The sequence below is a fragment of the Chiloscyllium punctatum genome, chromosome 1 (genome assembly GCF_047496795.1).
Source record: "Chiloscyllium punctatum isolate Juve2018m chromosome 1, sChiPun1.3, whole genome shotgun sequence".
Taxonomy (NCBI): domain Eukaryota; kingdom Metazoa; phylum Chordata; class Chondrichthyes; order Orectolobiformes; family Hemiscylliidae; genus Chiloscyllium; species Chiloscyllium punctatum.
In genome coordinates, this window is record NC_092739.1 from 23,615,813 (window position 1) to 23,641,644 (window position 25,832).

General features: G+C 39.0%; 1 protein-coding gene across 1 annotated transcript in view; it reads right to left on the bottom strand.

Moving 5' to 3' along the window:
* Positions 1–25,832, bottom strand: part of ablim2 (actin binding LIM protein family, member 2) — a 407,210-nt gene that overhangs the window by 139,202 nt on the left and 242,176 nt on the right. The window contains exons 12-14 of the mRNA XM_072577791.1: positions 21,287–21,404; positions 10,577–10,687; positions 495–584 (exon numbers count right to left, since the gene is read on the bottom strand). Coding sequence (XP_072433892.1) covers positions 495–584; positions 10,577–10,687; positions 21,287–21,404 — 319 coding nt within the window. The remainder of the gene's footprint in view (positions 1–494; positions 585–10,576; positions 10,688–21,286; positions 21,405–25,832) is intronic.

Sequence of the window (25,832 nt, forward strand, 5' to 3'; positions counted from 1 at the left end):
TATGGAGAATTGGAGAATCATTAACAACGAATTCGGATTTCCACATTTAAATGTACTTGTGATCCTCCCAAAAGTTGCCGTTAGTTTCAGAGAAGTAATGACTGTGAATACAAAGTCTCACCATCGTTACAATGGCAAAGTCTAGTTGAAGAACTATGTCACGTCTGCAATAACAATATTGCTTAACACACACCCATCATATTCCTTTCATAGATAAATCAACTGAGCTCTTAAATAGTTTAATTTAAACTCATTAGGATAATGAAGGGAATCTAGTACAAGTTCTATGAATTTATGGCCAGTATTTTCTACATGGTGTCAGCTTTTGGCAGACATGTACTCCATATTTTCAAAGTCAAAACAATCAAAACAAATATAGCTTTTTAATGACAGTGAGGTTTTGCAGAATACAGCATATTCTTGTATAATGCCAAAATTATGCAAGATGCAACAAAAGTTTGTGCTAAAACCAGCAAAGCACATGCAGTTCCTACCTGGTACATGAAAATGTCTAGGAGCCTGGACATAAGATTTGCTGTCTAGGTGCATGGATAAGCTGGGAGTGCTCCGACGACTTTCACTGCCTCCAAAGAGAAAAGCAAAGAAGGTAGAGAAAAGAAAGTAGGAAGCAGAGTAATATAGTTATATGCTTAGTGGTAAAAGGATATAATGCCATAGTATGATTCAAATAAACTTGGTGAGAGACCAGTATTTATAAAGCCATGGAGCAACACCTTTTCAGATGCCTGTAATGCATAAACATCCTTTTACAAGAGGTTTATATTTTCTTTTTCAGTAAAAAAAGTGACATCTGTGCTGTTCTTAGGCTCTTGGGAGCAGAGTTGGTGATAAGAATCTTGCATTTACTTTTCATGCCGCTCCCCCCCCCCCCCCCCCCCCACCCCGCCTCAATATTATAGGAATAGGAACACTGTCCTTTTATTTTCTGCCACTTTTCTCATCTTTTAAAATGAAAATTCAAATTTACCTATGGCATTATATAATGTTGAACCAAGCAAAGGTTTTAATTATTGGTAAATAACACAGATTTTGGCCTTCTGATTGAAGTTGTTAATACTAGAATGCATTGTTTACCAATAATTTGAATTTTTCTGATGTATTTCTCCATCAGTATTGAAGCCAGGCTAAATAGCTAGTGCAAATAGTCATGATATTTACTGAAAGCTTTAGATAGGCTTTTGATAACTGGTTGCAAGGTTTGACAATCCATTAGAATTCTGCCAAATGAAAGATTGCAAGGGTACATAATAATATTTAAAACTACACCACTATATTTGTGCATACATTTTACAACAGACTCATATGAGATTTGTGCATTTTGAAGCAATATTAAAAAAAAGAAAAAAATTGAGATAATCAGGAAGAGTCAAAGCAAAACATCACCTTCCAAGTTTCCGGCTCAGCAGGAGAGACAGCTCCTTTTTTGTTTCTAAATAAAGATGGTGTACTTGACCATTTTACATAATATACCATAAACTGCATAAACTGTGCCAAGACAGAAGATAATTGTACATAATCTGTGTTCATTTAGTAGTAGATTCATCAGTATAATTTTGAAAAAGCATGGACAGTAACAATATCCAGATAAAGATAAAAGTGCACACGTTTTGCCACAGGTTCTAAGTCTGTGCAAGAAACAATCTCAGAATGTCAAATGATGTATGCATTGACCATGCTACACTACACACTTAAAGGCTGAATGGTTAAATATGAGGCAATCTCTTATGATTTGTTACAAGTTATCTGCCATAGAAAATCAAAACCAACATTTAAAAAAACAATAATTATACATTTTTTTTATTCTCTCATGTGATGTGGGCGTCATATTTATAAGGAATGTCATATCAGACATTTTAGTAACAGAAAATGATCATTTGGCAAAGTTTTTACCCTTTCTGCTTCATTTCCAGCTTTTGCATGTTTTAAAATATAAACCCATAAAGTTTACTATGGCATTGCATAATGTTGAACCAAGCAAAAGTATTAATTATCGGTAAATAACACAGATTTCAGTTTTTGGTTTGAATTTGTAGGTGAACAAATTCTAGAATGCTTTGTTTACTGATAATTTGAATTTTTCTGATGGATTTCTCCATCTGTATTTGAGGCCGGGCTAAATAGCTAATATAAATAGTCATGATATTTACTAAAAGCTTTAGGTTTTTGATAACTGGTTGCAAGGTTTGACATGTCATTAAAAGATTAGATTAGATTAGATTACTTACAGTGTGGAAACAGGCCCTTCAGCCCAACAAGTCCACACCGCCCCGCAACCCACCCATACCCCTACATTTACCCCATACCTAACATTACGGGCAATTTAGAATGGTCAATTCACCTGACCTGCACATCTTTGGACTGTGGGAGGAAACCGGAGCACCCGGAGGAAACCCATGCAGACACGGGGAGGACGTGCAAACTCCACACAGACAGTCACCTGAGGTGGGAATTGAACCCAGGTCTCTGGTGCTGTGAGGCAGCAGTGCGAACCACTGTGCCACCGTGCCGGTGGCAAATGAAAGATGGAAAGGGTACATAATAAAACTACACTATTGTATTTGTGCATATATTGTATAACAGACATAGGTTTGTGCATTTTGAAGCAATATCAAAAAAAAATTGAGATAATCAAAAAAAGTCAAAGCAGAGCATCCAATTTCCAAGTTCCCTGCTCAGTAGGAGGGACTGGTCCTTTTTGTGTTTCCAAATAAAGGTGGCCTTGCTGATCGAGCAACATCTAGTTAATACTTAGCTACATAGCTTCAATGCAGCCATGCTAGTGACCTTAATTTTGTATAGTTACATGAAAAAAAAACTTAATTTACTGAGCAGACTTTCAAATGTCCTTGGAGTTCTCTTTGAAAAGAAAGCTGACATTTTCATTAAAAACATTCATTTTCCAGCTGCAAATTTGGGGATGGAATGATCCTACAAAAAAGTCACCAAGTTGTTTTGCACATATAATTAGATGATTTGAGTGAAACTAACTGATTCCATTTTTAATTTTGCTTCACAGCACTGTACTGTTTGTAGGATGTCAGAGCCCAAAGCATGTCAAACCCCACTCACCTCGACCGCTAAAACAGTGCTCAAAAATAATGAGATTTATACATTTTCAGGAATTACAGAACTGGAGAAATCAGTCAATTTGGAAGAAAAAACTCAGCATAATCAAATTGTGAATAATTTCATTGATTACTAACAATTTGTACAAATTTGGAGTTTGCATTAGTATGGATGTGGGGATGTAATTTATTCTAGAAGCCACTTTCAATGTATAGATCATGCATAATATGCCAAATTGAACAAACAACTCAAGAGATTTCATCTACAATAATTACTTAGTAAGAACTCTTCAACTGAGAAACATACAAGTTTTGAGAAGATTTGTAGCTCAGGTTGAGTTTCTACATGTAAGTTTGCTCGCCGAGCTGGATGATTCATTTTCCAACGTTTCGTCACCATACTAGGTAACATCAGTGAGCCTCCGGGAACAGACAGAAAACTAACCACCAGGCTGCATGAACATCAAGTAGCCACAAAAAGACATGACCCAGTCTCACTAGTATCTTCACAAACAAATGAGGAAGGACAGAATTCTATCAACAAACATATTGATTTGGATCCCATGTACCACCCCCCTGAGTAAAATAACAAGAAATGACATCACCAACCCGAGCAAACCTAAACACATAAATAAAAAGCAGGCCATACCACCAGTGCTTCACCGGAGGCTCACTGATGATGTTAGCTACTATGGTAGCAAAACATCTGAAAACAAACCTTCCAGCTCAGTGAGCAAACTTACATCCATAGCATGAGAAGCTTGATAAGAAAATAGAATACTGTTATATTCTGAGAATAAATAGTTTTAGATGACAAGGTTTTCACTATACTATCCTTTTCTTTCAGTATTAATTTGTTACATAATAATTGTAAGTTTTCAACTGATTTAAAAATAGTTTTTTTATGTAAAAGATGTTCATGTAACTATTGTGATTGGCTATTTGAATTTACAGCCTTTGACTGTGCTTGGAGCAAGAATATTCATGTGTGTGATTCAGTTCATTTTCTAGAACTGAAAATGTGTTGCTGGAAAAGCGCAGCAGGTCAGGCAGCATCCAAGGAGCAGCAGAATCGACATTTCGGGCATCAGCCCATGCCCGAAACGTCGATTCTCCTGTCCCTTGGATGCTGCCTGACCCGCTGCGCTTTTCCAGCAACACATTTTCAGCTCTGCTCTCCAGCATCTGCAGTCCTCACTTTCTCCTCAATTACACCTCTTGTCACCTTGCTGATGGTTGAGAAGAGACGAATATGACAGTAATCAGTGTATTCTTGAAGCGCAGCTGCACCAATGTTCCACATACAGTAATCGGCACGGGCACACAGATTGTTGAATTGACTTCCAGTTTTGGCAGTGACAGCTTGGAGCCTTTTGCAGCCAGTAAGAAAATTGAGGAAATGTTGAAGGGAATGGGGTGAATTGGATTTGTGGACAGAACACAGTTGAGTCAGTTTGCATACTGCCAATTAGATACAAATGTTATAACTGTACAGGACCAACTTGTTTAGTTCTGGAGCACAAGTTCTTGGTGCTATTAGAGCTGCTAGCCTTTTGAGATATCACATAGAATTAATTGAACTGACTGGAGGCTAGCTTCAGTGACACGAGGGACCTCAAGAGGAGGCACAGATTGTCCACTAGCCATGTCTGGCTAAATGTCTCAGTCTTTTTTGCACTGATGTGCTGGGCTCCCTCATCATTCCGGATAAGCATGTTTGTGCAGCATCCTCCTCCAGTGAGTTGTTAATTTCCACAATCATTCATGATTGGATGTGCCAAGACTGATGATCAACTGGTCATTGAATCGTGCATCTCTACCGCATGCTCCATACACTGCTTGGCACATAAGTAGCTCTGCACTGTAGGGCTTTACAGGTTGACAAGTCATTTTTAGGTACATCCGGTGCTGCTCCTATCATGCCCTCAAACCATGGGTTTAGCCCTGGTTTGATGAAAAGTGCTGGAGGGTAATAGTAGAGTGGTGGGTATGCTGGGCCATAGGTTTACAGATTATGTTTGAATAAAATTCTGTTAATGGTCTCTAGTATCTCATGGATTCCAAGTATTGAGTTGCTAGATCGGTTTGAAATTGACCCTATTTGTGGAGGATATTCTCAATGTAAAGGCAAGATATAGTCTACACTAGGACTGTGTCGTGGTCACTTCTACCAATATGGTCATGGTCAGTTACATCTGATATAGGTAGATCGATAAGGCTAACATGTACATTTTTTCCCTTATTGGTTCTCTCAACGCATACCACAGGCTCAGTTGAGCAGCTACATTCATTAGGATTCAGGCAATAGTGCCACATTGTGTTGGACATTGAATTTGCCATAAAAAGCATTTTCCCAGATGACCACTCCTTAGTGTATTGTGGCATTTGTCACTTTGACCAGTAAGAGGTACAGTGTAAGGACTGTTTCAGGAAGTTTGCTGTCATCAATCCTTTCTTGTAGTTGTTTAGTCTTTGGCTATCTAATGATTAGAATATCTATATTGTATAACAGCAAGAGAGAAAGACAGAGAGAGGTGCCTGCCATCAGTAAAGTATAGACGGCCCTATAAAAATAGCACTTATTGAGCTATAAATTATGTAAAGTGGCCAATCACTTTCTTGGGGTGGACAACTTTCTGCATCTGATTCTGTCATTGGTAAAACGCCATATCAGCAGAATTGCATCATGTAACCAAGCCAACACAGATTTCCTGCAGTTTTATTCAGGCCCACACTTCTCTTTTGACCAAATGGTTTTTACTAGAAGGTGGGTTGGTAACCAGATGACATGGGTTTAAATTGTTTAGCAAAATAAGTCAGGAGATGTTGAGTGATGTTCCTTTCAAATTTTCCTGCTGCTGTGCAAAACCTTGCATCATGATCATCTTGGCTGAAAGTCAATGTGTTTATAAGCTCACTGACATGCGTTAACCATCCAGTGGCTACGAATGGCTCTGCACCTCAAAGGGAACATTGGTGATGAGGAGAAATTATTTTATTCATCAAATGATGATGATCTTGCATATACTGTCTGACAGGGTAATGGAAGGAGATACAACAGCAACTTGCAACAGGGAGGTGGATATATATTGTAAAGGACAAAGGGTGCAGGCACACAGAAAAAATGCAAGGCCATGAGGCTTGCTGGATTGCTATTTCAAACAGTCAACATGGCGATGACGTCAGTCCTTCTGCACCAAGTGACTCTACAATTTTACAATATCATTGTAGGAGTGGCTTAATTATTGCTGCACCAGTAAAATGTCACAGATATATTGAAGAACTTTATGCATCACTGGTATGCATGGTCTTCCAAATAAACATAAATGGTACAAAACATAGTATTTACATTCAAACACTGCAAATCTTTCCTTGGCAGTTTTACATCTAGCAAGTTGACACATAATAAAATGATGCAATCACAGCAGAGAATCACACACACCAAAGCCACTTGACTAAGCTAGACAAATGATGCTGCAGTACACTAACAGGCACATCATATATCCACCTAAGTTTTGAGATAGCAATGGCAAAACTAGACACACAAAGACAATCAAGACTGCCTTGATGTCAGCTATTAAATGAAGGGGAAAAAAATGTTCTAATCAGTAGCATTCTGTAAGTAACGTCAAAACTGAATTTGCATTACTGCATAATGACAAGTCAATGTTTTTATAATTGAGATTTGACTCTGACTGGGGGTGATGGATTATTCCATGACTTGTAAGCACAGATGATTGAGGCACCCTTCAATTTAATTTCATGATTTGAAAGAATTTCCAATGCTTTGGGAAGTTTCTCTTTTATTTTATGCACTTGTGCTCACTCTTAACAAGTATCTTATTCCCTGTTTCTCAATGAGCTGAGAAATTCAGTAGTCATTTTTAAGTAATGTATTTGGCCATATTTTTCCTGTGTGTATTATAAGAAAGGTAAGAGAGATGTAAGAGTTGATTTTTGGATCTTTGGAGAATGAAGTTGGAGAAGTAGTAATGGGGAACCAAGAAATGGCAGAGGAGCTAAGCAGGTACTTTCCAACGGCCTTCATAATGGAAGACTCCAGCAGCATATTAGGGGCAGAGGTGAGTCAATCACTAAGGAGGTGGTGTTGGGGAACCTGAAGGGTCTGAAGGTGGATAAATCATATGGACTGCGCACCAGAATTCTAAAGGAAACAGTTGAGGAGGTTGTTGATCTTTCAGGAATCACAGGAGTCAGGGAGGTCTCCAGACAACTGGAAAATGGTTAATGCAACGTCCTTGTTTAAAAAGGTAGGGAGGCAGAAGACAAGAAACTATAGACCAGTTATCCTGACCTCAGTCATTGGTGAGATACTATTGAGGAGCAAAAACCAAAAGAATTGTGGATGCTGTAAATCAGAAACAAAAACAGAAGTTGCTGGAAACACTCTGCAGATCTGGCAGCATCATGAAGAGAAATCAGACTTAACATTTTAGATGCAGTGACCCTTCTCCAGAACTGATGGTAGCTAGGAAAATGTCAGTTTATATGCAAAAGATAGAGTAGGGGGAAGGGGTAAGGAGTAAACGATAGATGGGATGGAGCCCAAAGAGAGAACAGTTGGAAAGACAAAGGAGTTGATAACGATCTGGTGGGGAGGGTGAAAAGCTGTTAATGGAGACAGGATGTGTAGATCCACCACTGGATTCTTTAGTCACCACATAATCCCCACCTCTGGGGAAGAAGAAAGGCATCCTGGGACTGAAGTGCCTGCCTAAGTGAAAAAGTAAACTATTAGTGTTCATGCCATTGACAAATTGGTGTAATTACTAAGGCTTTAGTTATTGAATCACATTGTTCATACGTTTAAGGAATAGGAGCTTTGTATTATTGAGATGTTGTTCAGAAGTCTTTAAGTTGGCATCTCTTTAAGGAATAAAAACTATTCAGTTTGTTTAAGAACTGACAAGTGGTGTTATAGCTAAGGCATATTTGTACATTTGGGTTCCAGCCTGCAAAGTCTAGCATCATCATAAGTAGAAGCAAAGACTGAATATTAATTTGATAGAATTTTAAATATATAGTACAAGTTAAGCTTAGGTTGTTTTAGAAGCCAGGAGCACTTCCCACTGGTCATAAATTGCAAATATGTGGTTAAAGACGACTCAGAGTTCAGCACAGGCAATGGCATGTATAGCTAAAGTGAAAGAGCGAAGCATTGCAGCTATGAAAATATACATCTCCAACAGTTAAGCTAAACTAGGAAATTAGAGTTGTAATCTTAAAATTGCAAAGACGTTATTATGTATGCCAGAGTTAAGTTGGCTGACTTAAAATCTTGATGGATACTGTGAATTATGATACCAGGTTCAGTGAATCAAGAACAGAATACCCTGGGAGTCACAGAAAGACTAGATTGACAGGAGTAGAGCTTGTGTACCATTCAATGCTTTCATTAGTGAAATATTAAGTGCAAAGCTTTGTTGTCCAATAAATCAGGATAGTTTGAATTCTAATGTAGAAATTCTTAAACTGCGACTTAATATCATTAGCCAGGTCCTCAGAAAAATAACCCCTGTCATCAAGAATGCAAATATTCACAACCAGTGAAAATGTAAAAACCTGATGGAGATGGGACATTTGCAGGATGAATTAATCATGGTAGCTGCCAATGATATATTGTATGATAACCTTGCACCCATGAGTTGAAACATGAAGGCTGGAATCCCTTACAAATGATAAATCAATCCTCATCTGAGTGCACCAAGTTTGCCAGATTTCACAGTTAATGACTCCCTGTTCAAGAGAGTACTTCAGCAATCTGAGAGGCTGACAGACATCACCAAAGTTAAGGTGAATGGAAATGGTAGCCTTGGCTAAAATTGCATTATCTCAATGGCATATTCGCTTATGACGTACACTTGTGACAACAAATTATGAAATTGTGGAAATAACAGCAACTTAATCCATTTGGAAGGATGTCTTATTCAATAACACAGCAGATATCAGGAAAGGCTTCTCAAAACGCCTGATGTATTTAGAGATCATTGTTTTGTACTTTTGAGAAATTCATTCTCTTGCTGCATGCCCTATGAGCGAACTCTATCCAGTTTTTGTTCCATGGAGTAGTTAGGCTGCATGGAAGGCAGCCCTTGTTATTGCTGGTTCTCCTAGTGCTGTTAGCGTGGCTGCTCCTGTTACTCCTCAATGGAGGTCAAGAGGTTAAAAGCATTAACTGCATAAGGTATTCACATGTTTCAGCAATAGCTGACAGCAAGGAAATGAGATCAAAATTTTTAAAATCCAAGGTAAGTGAAATGACTTCAAAATAGTTGGAAATGAAGTGTGAAACAGCAATATCACACACTCAGATCATGTGCAGTGAGCAAGATTCCAGCTGCTATAAAATTTCACACGCTAAATGTTTTCAGGCCTCTCAATTTCATTAACTAATACCTCCCTATTCATCTTGTTGACTAAGTTAAGTTCCACAGAATTGAGGAAGTCCGTGTACCTGCTGGTAAAGCCGGAATTCTGGTTTCAGTACAGTACAAAATTTAAATATTTGAATATGGCTATTTAAATATTTTAATTACTAACAGAAACCTCCATGAGGATTTCCTGCTTACTTCCAAACACCTTTATTGAAACATGGATCTGGGGACCAACATATCAAGTTCATTTTGAAACCGTAAACCCACTCTGCCTGAGCCTGTACCTGTTAAAATTCAAGCATTTTCTACTATTGTAGAATAGGTCACTTTGTTATTTGATCATATCTACCTGCTTGCCTGTACCTTTGTTTGATTTATACGTAAAATATGTCTCACTGCTACATCTGGTCATAATACTACCCTCGTGATAAGAATGACTTGTGCGATGGTGCTCTTCCAGGAAAAATGTGCAAACTTGCATTGCACCGCTGCACACGTAATTATAAAATCATGCCAAACACGTTACGGATATTCTGTAGAAAATCATTCAAATTCTTCAAAGCCTATAATGACTAGAGGAGCTATTGACTAGCCTTTTCTATTGCTCATTTGGAAACCATTGACATTAGAGTGAGTTTTGATCACTGGAAAATTGACTGTGTTGCAAATTTAGTGTACTCATTTCCGTGTTTAATTCTCCACTTCATATTCTGTTTGAAAAAAAGCCACATGTCAAAGAGTGTAGCATCAGAAAATGTACCTCAATTATATGGAGGAAAAATATTGTGTAATACCAGTTAGAACTGCAAAGGTGGGCTGCAGTAATGACTTAAATTTACTTACAAACACTACATGATTTTGAAAGGTTAAAAATGTTTTGAAAAACAGGTCTGCAATGCAGCTTTGATTTGCCACATAACTGTTGAATTAAATATGCTAAAATGATACTATGCAAGATTCAAAGCTAGCTATGTATGTAACACTTTCTGATAAAACATACTGACATCAAGTTTTCTATACAAACATGCATAGACCATATCGCTCTGGATAGGCACAGAGTGGTACATCTTAACAAATTCAGCACGTGCATCTTACCTTTAAAATAAGGAACATAATTAGGTGTGAGAGTGGATGGAGGACTGGAGTGAGTTGACAAGGAGCTGTAACTACCAGTATGCAGAGAATGAATACCAGCAGAGGTGAGCTCTGAGCAGAACAAAAGGATGCAAGTAAAGAGAGAAAATTGTTTAAATGTATTCGGTAAACAGGATTGGTAGCGAGATTGGTTCTAATCTTCCACACACAAGTTATATTAATCCCTTTTTAATATTGTTCTGATAGACACCATCCTTAGACAGTGAATAAATTGAGTAGAACTCTGGCAGCCACCAATACCAATCCCAAAGAAATCTATTAGTGAGGCAGACTGTGCCTCTGTCAAACTGCTTCCCCTAAAGAAACATCTCAGCTCCATTTGATGTGACCCTGGTGACTGTGGATGACATTGGGAACTGTAAAGAACTTGCATTTATATATAGCACCTAATCATGTCTCTCAATAACATTCCATGGTACTTCACAAACAATTAATTAATTAAACTGTGGTTGCTGCTGTTTTGTTGGCAATATGACATCATATGTTCCCACACAACGAGGTTCCATGAACAGAGGAAGAGAGGAATGGCTATTTGTTAACTTTCAGTTATAATTATTGACAAAAAAATCCAAACCCTACTAGCAGAATCATCTTCTTCACATCCACTCTATCCCAGGCCTCTCATCCTTCTAAACTTTATCGACTACAGTTCCAAAATCCTCAAATGCTCCTCATATGACAAGACCTACATTCCTGGATCATTCTTCTACTACTAAGAGAATCTGAACTATGACTCCCTTTGTTCTTCAGATTTCCAAAACCTTTCTCTGGTTAGAAAGTAGTCTATGCCTCTATTCATCCTATCAAAGTGCATAACCCCCCTTAGGCTTTCCCAAATTGTATTTCACCTGCCTCTTCTCTGCTCACTCTCCGAACCTGTCCAAGCCCTTTTACAGCCTCCCACTTCCTCAACACTACCTGTTCCTCCTACTATCTTTGTGTCATCTGCAAACCTAGCAGCAATGGCCTCAGTTCCATTGTCCAGATTGGTAATGTATAATGTGAATAGTTATGATCCCAATGAGGAACTGCACTATCCAGTAGCTGTGATCCTGAAAAAGACCCTTTTATTTCTATTCTCAGCCTTCTGCCAGTCAGCCAATCTTCTATTCATGCCAGTATCTTGCCCTTAATACCATTGGCTCTTATCTTAGCAGTTCCATGTGTGGCACCTTGTCAAAGGCATTCTGAAAATCCAAACCGATCATGACCATTGGCTCTCCGTTATTTAACTTGCATGCTACCTCCTCCAATAAATCTAACTAATCTGTCAGGCATTACCTTTCCTTGATGATGCTGTGCTGTGCTTTCCTTGATGATGCATGGCAATTTTATTTTACCATGCAGTTCCAAGTACTCTGCAATCTCATCTTTAATAATGGATTCTAAAATCGAGGTCAGGTTAACATGCCTATAGCTTCCTATCTGCTGCCTCACTCCCTCCTTAAACAGGGCTGTTATATTAGTCATTTTTCAGTCCTCTGGTACCCTTTTGACTGCAGTGATTTCTGAAAGATCACCACCATTGCCTCCACAATATTCTCTGCTATTTCTTTCTGAACTCTAGTTGTAGTCCACCTGGTCCAGGTTATTTATCCACCTTCAGACATTTCAGCTTCCCCAGCACCTTTTCCTTAGTGATGGCCACTATACTCAGCTCTGTCCAGTCTGCTGAAGTTCTGGTATGCTGTCGGTGTCTTGCGCTGTGAAAGCTAATGCAGATTAAGTTCCTCTACCATTTCATTGTTCTCCATTACTACTTCTCTAGTTTCATTTTCCAGCAGTCCACATTTGCCTCTCTCTTATCTTGCAGATGTCTAAAAAAAACTCTTGCTTTTTTTAATTATTAGCTCACTTACCCTCATATTTCACCTTCGCCCACATTATTACTTTATGACTTATCCTCTGTTGGTTTTTAATGGTTTCCCAATCCCGCTGGTTTCCAACTAATGTTCACCACATTATATGGTTTTTCTTTTATGCTGTCCCTGACTTCCCTTGTCAGCCATGGTTGCTTTGTTTCCCCCTCACTTAGTATTTTTCTTCTTCCTTGGGATGAATTTCTGCTGCACCTTCCAAATTACCCCTTGAAACTTCTGCCATTGCTGATTCACTGTTTTGCATGCTTGGCTCCCGTTCCAATCAACTCTGGCCAGCTCCTCCCTCATATCTTTGCCATGACACATCTTTGCACAATAGTCTCACAGCCTGTAGCAGCAAAGCTCCCTCCAATATGAAGGTGGTCTCTGCAGTCATCTTGCTGATGGGAAAATGTTTGTGTGCCTGAAAATTGTATATTGTTGCAACAATGATATACTGTAAGATTCTCCTGAGATAGAAAGCATTTATTAGGTAAGAGCATTGTTACTCAACAGTGAATTAGCTTTAAAGCCAGAAATAAATTGTTCCCTGAGATTAGTTCTTAAGGATCAACATTCTTTTTCAGAAGCTGTTATCCATTAGACACACCAGTAACCATCTGACTTCTGTAAGACTTTAGACTAGAAGTAGCTAAAACTGAGACACAAACAGAATGGTGCTCTTTACAAGTCATCTGGGAGCTGAGAGAACTGGGCAGGCAACTGTATCTCCTTCACAAATCAGACTGAAGAATTATTAATGGGTAATACAGAGTATTTGGAGTATAGTGAGCAATTTTTGGCCCCATACCTCAGGAAAGATGTATTGGTCCTGGAGCGGGTGCAGAAGAGATTTATGTGAATGATCTCAGGAATGAAAAGCTTAATATATGAGAAATGTTTAAGGACTCTGGGACTATTTTCGATGAGAGGGGATCTGATTGAAACCTTCAGAATATTGAACGGCCTGGGCAGATTGGACATTAGTAAGATGTTTCCATTGGCAGGAGACACGAGGACCCAAGGGCACAGCCTTACAGTAAAGGGAAGATCTTTTAGAACAGGGATAAGGAGAAACTTCTTTAGTCAGAGTGTGGTGAATCTGTGGAATTTATTACCACAGAAGGCTGTGGAGGCCAGGTCATTGAGTATCTTTAAAATAGATATAGATAAGTTCTGGATTGCCAAGGGGATCAAAGGTTATGTGGAGAAAGTGAGAAATGGGGCTGAAAAACATGTCAAGCCATGACTGAATGGCAGAGCAGACTCGATGGGCCGAATGGCCTAATTTCTGATCCTATGTCTTATGGTCTTATAATCTTATGAACTAGAAACTGCTAGTTATAATTTTTTAAATGTAGTAAGTACTTTGGTATGAACTTTCCAAAATATGCTAGATTCAGGGAAGGTTTCATTGGGCTGGAAAAGTAGCAAAAATAACCCTTCTATTCAAGAAGGAAGCAAAAAACAGGAAACTATAAGCCAAGCTAGCTTGCTGTCTGTCATGGAAAAGGTATTAGAATCTGTCATGAGAGCTATTACAACGGTGCAGTTCGAAAACCTGAGGAGGTCATGAAGAGCCAGCATAATTTCATCAAAATTAATCATGTTTAATCAATTTATTAGAGTTCTTTGAAGGAATAACATGCACTGTAGATAAAATGGAGCCTGTAAACATACCACAGATCTCCAGAAGGCATTTGATAAGGTATGACATCAAAGGTAATTGGAGAAAATAAAAGCTCATGGCCTAGAGATAACATATTGGCACAATAGAAGATTTGCTGACTGGCAAAAAAAACTGAGTAGGCATAAATAATCCTTTGTTTGATTGGCAAGGTGAGGCAAATGGAGTCATGTAGGGCTCTATGCAGGGACCTCAACGTTTTACAACTTGTATCAATGACTTATATGAAGGGAATGAAGGCATGATAGCTAAATTTGCAGATGACATAAGTAAGTTGCTTTTTACAGATTTCAGTGTTTTCAACTGCTTCTTAATATCAATGGAGTGAATAAAATAAGCTGAAGACTGGCATCTGTGATGCTGGGACCTCATGAGGAGGCCAAGATAGATTATTCACTTGGCATTCTTGGCTGAAAATGCTTGCAAAAGCTTTAGCCTAGTCTTTTGCAATGATGTGATGTGCTGTGCTGCCCTATCATTCAGTACAGATATATCTGTGGAGGCACCTCCTCCAGTGAGTTGTTCAATTGCCCACCATAAATCACAACTGAATATGGTAAGAATGTAGAGCTTAAATCGGACTTATTGGTTGTGGAATTATTTAATCTGTCACCGGCATGGTGTGTAAAGAGCTTAGTTTTCAACCAGTCCTGTGTTGTCAGTTTATCAGGTTGACATCTCACTTTAGAATATAGAATCCCTACAGTGTGGAAACAGGCATTCAGCTCAACAAGTTCCACACTAACCCTCCAAACAGCAACCCACCTAGACCCATTCCCCTACATTTATCCCAGACTAATACATCCCTGAACACTATGGGCAATTTAGAGTGACCTAACCTGCACATCTTTGGATTGTAGGAGGAAACCAGAGTACCCAGAGAAAACCTACGCAGACACGGGGAGAATGTGCAAACTCCACACAGTTGCCCGAGGCTGGAATTGAACCTGGTCCCTGGCGCTGAGAGGCAACAATGCGAACCACTGAGCCACCGTGATGCCCCAAACTTTTAGTTATTCCTGGTACAGCTCAAGGTATATCCTCCTGTACACTCCATTTTTCCAGTGTTGATTCTCTGGTTTGGTGGTATTGGTAGAGTGGAGGATATGCCAGACCATGACAACATGGTTTGTGGTTGAGTATATTTCTTGTGCTGCTAAAAGCTCACTGTGCCTCATGGATGCCCAGACTTGAATTGCTGCAGATAGATTAGTGAGGATGACATCAATGTGCCCAATGTGTTTTCTGTAGAAAAAAATTCTATTTTTAGGAATAAAAAGAATTGTCTAAATTATTTGCACATAGAAGATCTATTTGTTCTTAAGAATTTACATAGCTCAGTGACACTCCAAAACCAATTAATGTCAATGATTGAGAGCATCAGCGATAAAGAAACCTTTAATTTAAGCATTCTATAATTTCTTCCAGCTTTAAAGTAGCTATGAAATTAAAATGCTAATAATGGTAATTTAACAAAGGTCTAGTGTGGGGATAAGTGGAAAATATGTTACAGTATAGGGGCTGAGCATGAATAATGTTCCTCTGTAATAGTACTGACAATGCATGGTGACATATTTTAGCTTCACAAGTTTTTAAATTCCTTCATTAGATGTGAACCATCTTGCTGCAACTGCACAGGGCCTTGGTGAGTCTACATCAGAAAGAGTGTAGTTTGGTTTCCTTACTTGAAAAAAAAATATAATGACATTAGAAGTGGTTCAGAGAAGATTCACTGAACTTATTCCTGAGATGAAGGATTTATGGCTTGAAAAAGATTGAGCAGATTATACCATATCTATCAAAGTTTAGAAGAACGAGAGGCGATCAAATTAAAATATGTAAGATCCCAGAGAACTAAATCAGTTGATTACCAGATTAGATGACCAACAGTGGGGAAACAGACCCTTCGGCTCAACAAGTCCACACTGACCCTCCGAAGAGTAACCCACTCAGACCCATTCCCCTCCCCTGAACTTACCCCTGACTAATGCACCTAACACCAAGGGACAATTTAGAATGGCCAATTCAACTGCACACCTTTGGACTGTGGGAAGAAACCAGAAAACTCGGAGGAAACACAGGGAGAATGTGCAAACTCCACACAGTCACCAGAGGCTGGATCGAACCCTGGTCCCCAGCGCTGTGAGGCAACAGTGCTAACCACTGAGCTACGTACCACCTAGTAATATATTTCCTCTTGTGGGTGGCAGGAAAGGGTGGGAGAAATACAGTTTCAGAGCAGGAGGGTGATTTTTCTCTTAGAAGAATGAAGTGGAAGCTGGGTCACCAAACTTATTCAAATCAGAGTTGGCTAGACTTTTAATAGATCAGGGACTCATTTATTATGAAGGGCAGTCAAAAAGCTACAGTTGAGATAACAACCAGATCAGCTAGAATTGTATCAAATTGTTCATAAATGCTAATATCATAGAGACCCTGCAGATCAAATCGTCCCCGTTGACCATGTTCCCAAACTAAATTAGCAACATTTTCCAGTGTTTGGTCCATATCCCTCTAAACTTTTAATACTGTCCAAATATCTTTTAAAGGTTGTAACTGTACCTCCATCTACCACTTTCTCTGGCAGTTCATTCCACCTATGAACCACCCTCTGTGTGAAAATGTTGCCCCTCAGGTTCCTTTAAATCATTCCCTCTCACCTTAAAAAATACGCCTTCTAGTTTTGAAGAGAAAACACCTTGGCTATTCACCTTATCTTTGCCCCTCATGATTTTATAATCCTCTATAAGGACACCCCTCAATCTCATATGCTCCAGTGAAGGAAGTCCCAAACTATCCAGCGTCACCTTACAAATCAAACCCTCCAGTCCTGGTAACACCCTTGTAAATCTCATCTGAACTCTCTCCAATGTAATAATATCCTTCCTACAGCAGGGTGAGCAGAACTGTACAAAGTACTCCAAAAGCAGCCTCACCAAGATCATGTACAACCTGAACATGATGCCCCAGCTCCTATACTCAATGGTCTGAGCAATGAAGACAAAAGTGCTAAACGCCTTCTCAACAACCCTTTCTACCCGTGATGCAACTTTCAGTGAACTATGTATTTGAATCCCTAGGTTCCTCTGTTTGCTAACGCCACCTAGGGCCCATAGTAACTGTATAAGTCTTACCCTTGTTCATCTTAACAAAAGGCAATACCTCACATTTATCCAAAATAAAATTATCAGTCACTCCTCAGCCCACTGGCCCAATCAATCAAGATCCCTTTGTAATCTTAGATAACTCACTCACTGTCTACAATATCACCAATTTTAGTGTCATCTGCAAACTTACTAACTCTACCTCTTAAATTCTCAACCAAATCATTTATGTAAATCACAAGCAACAGTGGCCCCAGTACCAATCTCTGCAGAATACCACTGGTCACTGGTCTCCAGTCCGAAAAATAAACCTCCAACACCATCTCTGCCTACTACCATCAAGTTAATTTTGTATCCAATTGACAAGCTCTCCCTGAAACCCATGTAATCTAACTTTATTAATTATTCCACCACGTGGAACCATTAGTAAAGGCTTTGACAAGTCCACGTAGATGATGTATATCATCCATCTTTTTGGTCACAACCTTAACAAACACAATCAAGTTTGTGAGACATGATTTCCCATGCACAAAGCCATGCTGACTCTCTCAAATCAGTCCTTGCCTCTCCAAATGCAAGTAAATCCTATCTCTCAGAATCCCCTCCAAAAACTTATCCACCACTGATGTCAGACTCACCAGTCTATAGTTCCCAGGCTTCTCCTTATAACCTTTCATAAATAAAAGTCAAAACATTAGCCACCCTCCAGTCCTCCAAGCCCTCACCCATGATTGTAGGTGATATCAACATTTATGCTCGGGATCCCACAATTTCTTCCCTAGCTTCAAGACAGAGCAGAGACTGTTCATATTGAATAGTTCATCAGAGTGACAGAAGTTGTTAAGAAGTGATCTGTGAAGATCAGTGCTGAAAATAACTCTGTTTACAATTTATATCAATGATTTACATTAATAATTTGGAAAATGGAATCAAAAATACATATTCGAAATTTTCAAGTGACACCATAATTGCACAAATGATGGTAAATGTTGAACAGAACTCCAAGTAATTACAGGACAGAATTAATAAACTTGCAGAATGGGCAAATAATTGGCAAATGAAGTTCAACACACTAACATGAGGCGATGTATTTTAGTTGGAGATAGTGTCTTGGAAAATCAGAGGTCTTATGGGGAAGGTTTGTAGGAGTTGCCTCCTCAGGCTAGCTTTCTGTTTTCAACAAATATGTGTCAATATTCTCATCTTCTTGTTTGACCAAGTTATTCCTGAAAATAGCTGTCAGATTTCCTAAGGCTTTAAATGGTTGACCATAGTTAAAGGCGAAAAAACTGAATGACAACATGGCTGGCAGCCAATGTCACATTTGAAGTTTTAACCTTTCACCTGGAGACTGTATGATCATCCATCCAACTTTCTGCCTCAGCTGGAAATTGGTTTGGGCCAGGTATCTTATTCTTAAGATTTTAAACTCCCACATGAAGCAAACCCACCTAGAATGTTACAGCATTCAACAAGATCATTCAGTCCATCCTGTCTGTTTCTGCTGTTTGAGAGCTACCTAAATATTGTCACTACAGTTCTTTACCCCCACAGACCTGCTAATATTTCCATTATCAATAGTTCATTTCTCTAGTTCTCTTTGGACATTACTACTGGGTCTGCCTCCACCCCATTTTAAGGAAGTGCAATCCAATTCATAGCGTTGAAGGACAAAGTAATTTTCATCTCATCTTTGGTTCTTTTGCCAACCACATTAAATCTGTGACCTGGTTTAATATGCCACCTGGCAGTGGAAACAATTTTTCACATGACTATTAAATCTTTATTTATTTTTCTTTGCAATGGAGAAAACAATTTCTAGTCTAACTCCCAAGAATGTTGGGTGGGTGAGGCATGAATAGGTCAATAGAATAATTATTTGCTGAATAATGAGTGCAATCAAACGAGATGCATTTACATTTGCAGGTCATCCACGTTTTGCAGTCAGGACCTCAACCAATATAGTAAAATGGATAGTTAGTGCAGCAATTAACAACCTTATAAGGCATCATTGAAGATGGAGCACATGGTGTCCACCTATAGGGAGAGGTGGACACCATGGGGGATAGAGCGCTTTATTTCCCCCTCCTATTCTATTTTGACTTAATCCTCTCCTTCTCCTCCTACACCTTCGCCCCCCCCCCCCCCCCCACTTCACTTTTGAAGTAAGCATTACCCTTAAGTTTTGCTGGTTAATGTTTCACTAGCCACATGGGTGTTTTCCTGGTGATAGAGAATGGTATCTTTTAAAAAAAAGTCAAATGGGTCCATTTAAGTTGATTATCACTGACCTTTAAATTTAACATCTTCCAGAGATTTGTTGGGATTTGGAGAACTCAGCAGCAGAAACAAGTCATGAATGATTGGAAGAAACAGTCAAGCAACTTTCCAGCAGTGCTTGAAGGTTGACAGAGCAGATCTGTTTCCTCTCAGTACCTCAAGCTACCCAGACAATAACCATCCACAATCTAACTCTCTTGATTAGCTGACCATATTGTCACCCCCAAACCTCTTATCCGAAATCTCACCTCTGACGTCCAACTCACCTTGAAATTTCCACTGTCCAACTATCGTCCTCAGCCTCTAATGTCCCACTAATCCCCAAACTTCATCCTATATCTGACCGATTTCTGCTCAGCACCCCGGTGAATGCTGAGAGCTAGCTGGCCTCTTAAACTGCCTCTCTGTGGACTGGAAACCAAGTTGAAATAAATCAAATCTAATCATTAAATTTAGAAAGATGTAATAAACGAAAAATACAGATGATTTTTTAAACCTCAATGGGTGTGACAGTATCTGTCAAGAGAGACACAGAGTTAAAATTCCAAGTCCACTATGTCTTCTTTAGAAGTGAATTCATACTGAACTTGGGACATTAAATTTGACAAGGCCTCTTGGGTAACTGTCTAGCTGTGATTTGGACTCAAAGTCACAGCACCAATATCCTTGCCCCCTCCAAATGCTTGATTACCCCCTTGTATTTGCTATAAGGTATTCAAAATTTTATACATTTACCAGGAACTTGTCATCTCAAAAACCTTCTCAACCTCTATCATTTCAATCATAGTTATGGCCATCTGTGAATACATCAATGTATTTTTCACCTGTTATGTCATTCTTCCTCATTCCAATTCCTCTGCAACAATTCCAGTTATTACTCTATCCTAAAGCTCTATCCAGTTATTACTCTATCGATTTTGTGCAACCTTGCCACCCTATTTGGTGCTGCCCTGAACTTCCTAAACTATATCCTTTCCATCACCAAGTCTGCTGATTCCCACCTCCATAATATCACTCATCTCTGCCCATGCCTCATTCTATCTTCAGCTGGAGTCTTCACTCGTGAATTTGGTACCTCCACATTTGAAGATTCCACAAGTTTTCTGATGACCTTCCATCAACTATGACTCTATGACTCTAATCAGTCCCCATAGGTTTGAGGTCATCCAAAGCCAAGTACCAGTCTCCCACTGTGCTTGCACTTGCTGATCTGCACTGGATCCCAGTTCCTGAATAGTCAATTTTAAGATCCCATCCCTCGATTTCCATAGCCTTCTCCAGTCCTACAAGTCACTAAAAACTCTCGTGTTCCTTAAATTACGATCTCTTGCATTTTCTTGATGAATATGCCTTCAGCTGTGTAAATCTTAAGCTCTGGAATTCTCTCCCTAGACTCCTCCAACTTCCTATCAGTCCTTAAAACATCATTCTTAAACCAGTATTTTGATCACCTGTTCAAATGACTCCTGCTCTGACTTGGTATTCCTCTATTTTTCTGAGTAGGTTCCTGTGAAGCACTTTGGGATGTTTTATTATATTGAAGCCACTATATAAATGCAAGTTGTTGTTCAGTTGTAATATTACAACACTAGAAAGAATGAGACCAACCATTGAATAAGGTAATCAAAGTGGACATGAATCTCAAATATTTCAAGTGGAAAGCTTATTTTAGTGTCTGCCTTTTTATGATAGGACACACTGCAATAAGGGCAATTATTACCTGGTGTATGGAAATGCTGGGGTGAACGAGACCATGTAGGTGTGTAACGTCCATAACCAAGAGACCCAAAAGATCCAGGGCTGGAGGCTCTACGTTGTCTTGGTCCTTCCTGTTCATCCTGTAATTGAAAAAAAAGGATTCCTTGGTATGTGCTGTTTAGCAGAAGTCGATATCCTGCATTGGATCAAAGTTAATAGTGATTACAAGTGTGATGTTTACTCGGGGCAGTTCAACTCTGGATATGCAAGTGTTAATGCAATTCTAAGGAACAAGGGAAAAATATATCCTCACCACCAGAGTGAAATTGAATCCATCAATTTGATATTAGAATGTCCTAGCTTCATTCCATAGTGCTCCAAAACTAGGTATTGGGGAAGATTAAAGCCTAGCCACAGACAGTGAAATAGTTATTAACTCTATTCCTCACCCTGGCAATAGCCTGAGGTCGAGGACTGATTATAACCTTGTTATACTTGACCCCTGCCACACCCCAACTTTCATTCAGACAACCTGCTATTATCTCTTTAACATCATTCGACTGCATTCCTGCCTCAGCTCATTTGCTGTTGAAACCCTCAGTTATACCATCGTTCTCTCCAGAATTGACTATTCCTTGCAATGTGTAAGCTCTCATATTCAACTCTCCACAAATGCAAATTCATCCAAAGCTTTACTGTCTATATTTCAATCTGCAGTGAATTCCATTCACTATTGTACCTACGTTAATAGTGCTCCAGGTTAAACAAAGTATCAATTTTAACATTCACATCTTTGATCACAAATTCCTCCAATGACTACACACCTTCCCCACACCTCAGGAAGGACATACTGGCACTGGAACGTGTCCAGCGGAGATTCACACGGATGATCCCTGGAATGGTAGGTCTAGCATATGAGGAACAGCTGAGGATCCTGGGATTGTATTCATTGGAGTTTAGAAGATTAAGGGGAGACTTAATAGTGACGTACAAGATAATACATGGCTTGGAAAGGGTGGACGCTAGGAAATTGTTTCCGTTAGGTGAGGAGACTAGGACCCGTGGACACAGCCTTAGAATTAGAGGGGGTAAATTCAGAACAGAAATGCGGAGACATTTCTTCAGCTAGAGAGTGGTGGGCCTGTGGAATTCATTGCCGCAGTGTGCAGTGGAGGCCGGGACGCTAAATGTCTTCAAGGCAGAGATTGATAGATTCTTGTTGTCTCGAGGAATTAAGGGCTATGGGGAGAATGTGGGTAAGTGGAGTTGAAATGCCCATCAGCCATGATTGAATGGCGGAGTGGACTCGATGGGCCGAATGGCCTTACTTCTACTCCTATGTCTTATGGTCTTATGTAACCTCCAGTGACCCTTCTTCAGAGCTGGTTCTTTTTGTTCATTTTGTAACTTTGTTACTCCTGTCCCTATTCTTCCAAGAGGTCTAACTTTATTCACAAGTCTGTTGTACGGAAATTTATCAAATAGATGCCCCCATATACAACACAAATCTTACCCTCCTCAATCGCCTCTGTTGCCTCAAAGAACTACATTAAGTTGGTTAAATATGATTTACCTTCAACAAATTCATTCAAGCTTTCCCTAACTAGCTCACATTTGACTAAAGGCTTATTAATTTTGCCTCAAATTATCATTTCTAGAAGCTTCCCCACTACAGGAGGTTAAATTGACTTTGTTGTTCTTGTTGGGATTATCCTCGCACACTTTTTTGAACAAGGATGTATTGTTGAAACTCTCTAGCAGTACTGAGAAAGTGGATAATTATGGCTAGTGGCCCTACAGTTTCCATTCCAACTTTCCTCAGTATTCTTGGATTTATCTCGTGTGTTCCTGGTGCCTTATCAACATCCAATACCTCCTCTGCATCAATTTCAACCCCCTGAATGATTGAGTGCTGTGGGAATATATTTATTTAAACCCTCAACCATATTCCCCATTTCCATGTGTAAATCTCATTCTATTCCCTGATCAGTTCAATCCCTCCTCATACCACCCTATTATTCCATCAGTTCAATTGGCTGGATTGTGATGCACAGTGATGCCAACAACATGCATTCAATTCCTGCACTAGCTGAGGTTACCATGAAAGTCCCACCTTTACCTTTGCTTGGGGTGTGGTGATGTTCAGATTAAACTCACCACCAGTCATCTCTTCTAATGAGAGAGCAGCCCTATGGTCTGCTAGACATATAAAGGTAAGATCACTGTTATCCTATTATGTTAGTTGCCAGTCATTACATACTCTCTTTTTTCTTCATCAATGCTAATGATTTGGATTTGTTTACCTTTGAAGGACTGTTAACTGTTTCCAATCTAAAGGCATCCATTGTTCAGCTCATGTTTTGTCTGCTAACATTCATTTCTATGCAATTGTAGATGGCTTCTCCCCAGTTCATCATCTTTATTTTGGATTGTTCCTTTTCCATAACCAACCCAAACTTTATGACATGATCACTGTTCCCTTCATGTTCCCCAACTGAAACCTTGACACATATTTCCCAACTCATTTGCAAAACCAAGTCTAATTGTGTTTCCTTTTTTGTTGTTCTGGATACAACTAGAGTGGTGGGAACATTGATTTTTAAAATTTTGCAAACCAATTGTGATTAGATCAAGCAAACAGCAGCCAACTGCTGGTGTCAATTCAGATGACAATTTCTGGGTGTATTTATCAAACAGGTCAATTATTAATGAATATATTTGATGCAACATTATTTTATCACTGCATCAACAAAATATGTGTAATGTAAAATGCATATTTTCCTTAAATGCAATTCTGGAAAAAGAAGCAAGATTACTCCAAGACGTGATAGTGTGTGTTTTGGTTGTGTACATTATAATGTAAGTAATTAATTAATTGATATTATAGCAGCTCTGTTGTAACATTAACTTTCAAAAATTCACTGTAAAGATGAGCTGGACCCAAGGGTTTGTTTCCATGGCGTATAACTTTACGACTTGATCAGATGATCTTTCTTTAAAGTTACAGTTGACAAATTTATTCATTTTGTCCTAGAATAATATAAATATTCTGCATTTAGGGGTTAATAGTCTTCTACAGCATCCAAGGATATTATTTTAACCCAACATATTTAGTCCCAACCAAATAAGAAAAATGCATTTATTTTTCAGAATATTGGATTCAAAATCAATTATGAGTGAATTCAAAGTTCTGACTGTTATTTGCAGCACTGACTAGACATCTATAAATGTAAACTAGAATCCAATACATATATATTTCACACTAACAATTCTTAACAATCTCAACTGCCCATTGACTATTTTGTCTTTATCTCATCAACTTAGAATGACACTAAATTCAATTCCAGTTAGATGGCTGTGGAGCACGGCTTCTGAGTCCAGGGCTCGTCTGCTCCCCTTTTCATTATTTTTCTCTCTTTTCTTTTTTTCTTCTTTCTTTTGTTTTTCTCTTTTACTTTACTTACCTCTAGCTAAAGAAATCAGTCATGACGACAGCATCGGCGAGTGGGCCCAACAGTATGGACACTAACACGGACCCGTGGTAGTGGCATCAGAGGTGTGTTTGGGTTTCTGTCGGTTTATTTATTGATAAGCAGTTATGGCGCCAACTCACGGCTGCTTTTGCAGAGGTGCATATGGGTTCCTAGTGGAATCTGCATCCAGCTCAAATTCATGGAGGCAGTGGAGGAGGTTTGGATTTGGTGGCATCTGCAGTGACTGTATTAGCAAGGTAGGACCAAAGCAGACACATGGTGTTGGCAGATTCAAGTTTGAGCCAGTGTGGTATCCAGTGGCATTGGTGAGGCCTGAATTGGCATCATCTACCAAGGTGGAGATAAGATGGCGCCAAAGAGTGGCAACTTTTGTTCCGGTGGGGACTCGTTCTTGGCCACCAGGCCCATGGCAGAGCATTTAGCAAGAAGGACAGTAAAGCGGAAAACATTTTCTTTATTTCTTCTTTTTTCTGCCTTCACATTCTATGTTTTGGTTTACCTTTCAATGTTTTAAGTTGGCGCCGGAGAGTGGCAAGACAATATAACATTTTTCACTGTATCTTGTCACAAAATACATATGACAATAAATAAATAAAATAAATAAAATAAAATGACTGGCAGCTTAAATGGGCAAGTTTATATATCTGGCCTTAGAGCTCTTGTTTCCCAGCTTGGTAGTATCTTCAAACCTGACATTAATGCATTTCAAAAACTCCACATTGCTTTGAATCAGCAAATCAATTACCTGGATTGTTGATGAACCGTATTGCTACTATTAGAATTACTCTGTTATTTAACCCAGTAATTACTTATACATGCCCAGTAGCAATGACTCGTAAATATTTAGCATAGTTTTGTTTTTAAATTCAGTATAATATCAAGAAAATAATAATCAAGCAAAATTGAATAGCATTGTATTAAATCTGTCCTAAAGTTTACAAAGTACTTCATTCGTGATTTGAAATGCAATGATATTTACGCAGGTAAGATTCAGTAACAGAACAAATATAACTAAATTGTGCAACATCTGATGTATACATTTATGCCACCATGCAATACAAGGTGTCCAATTAG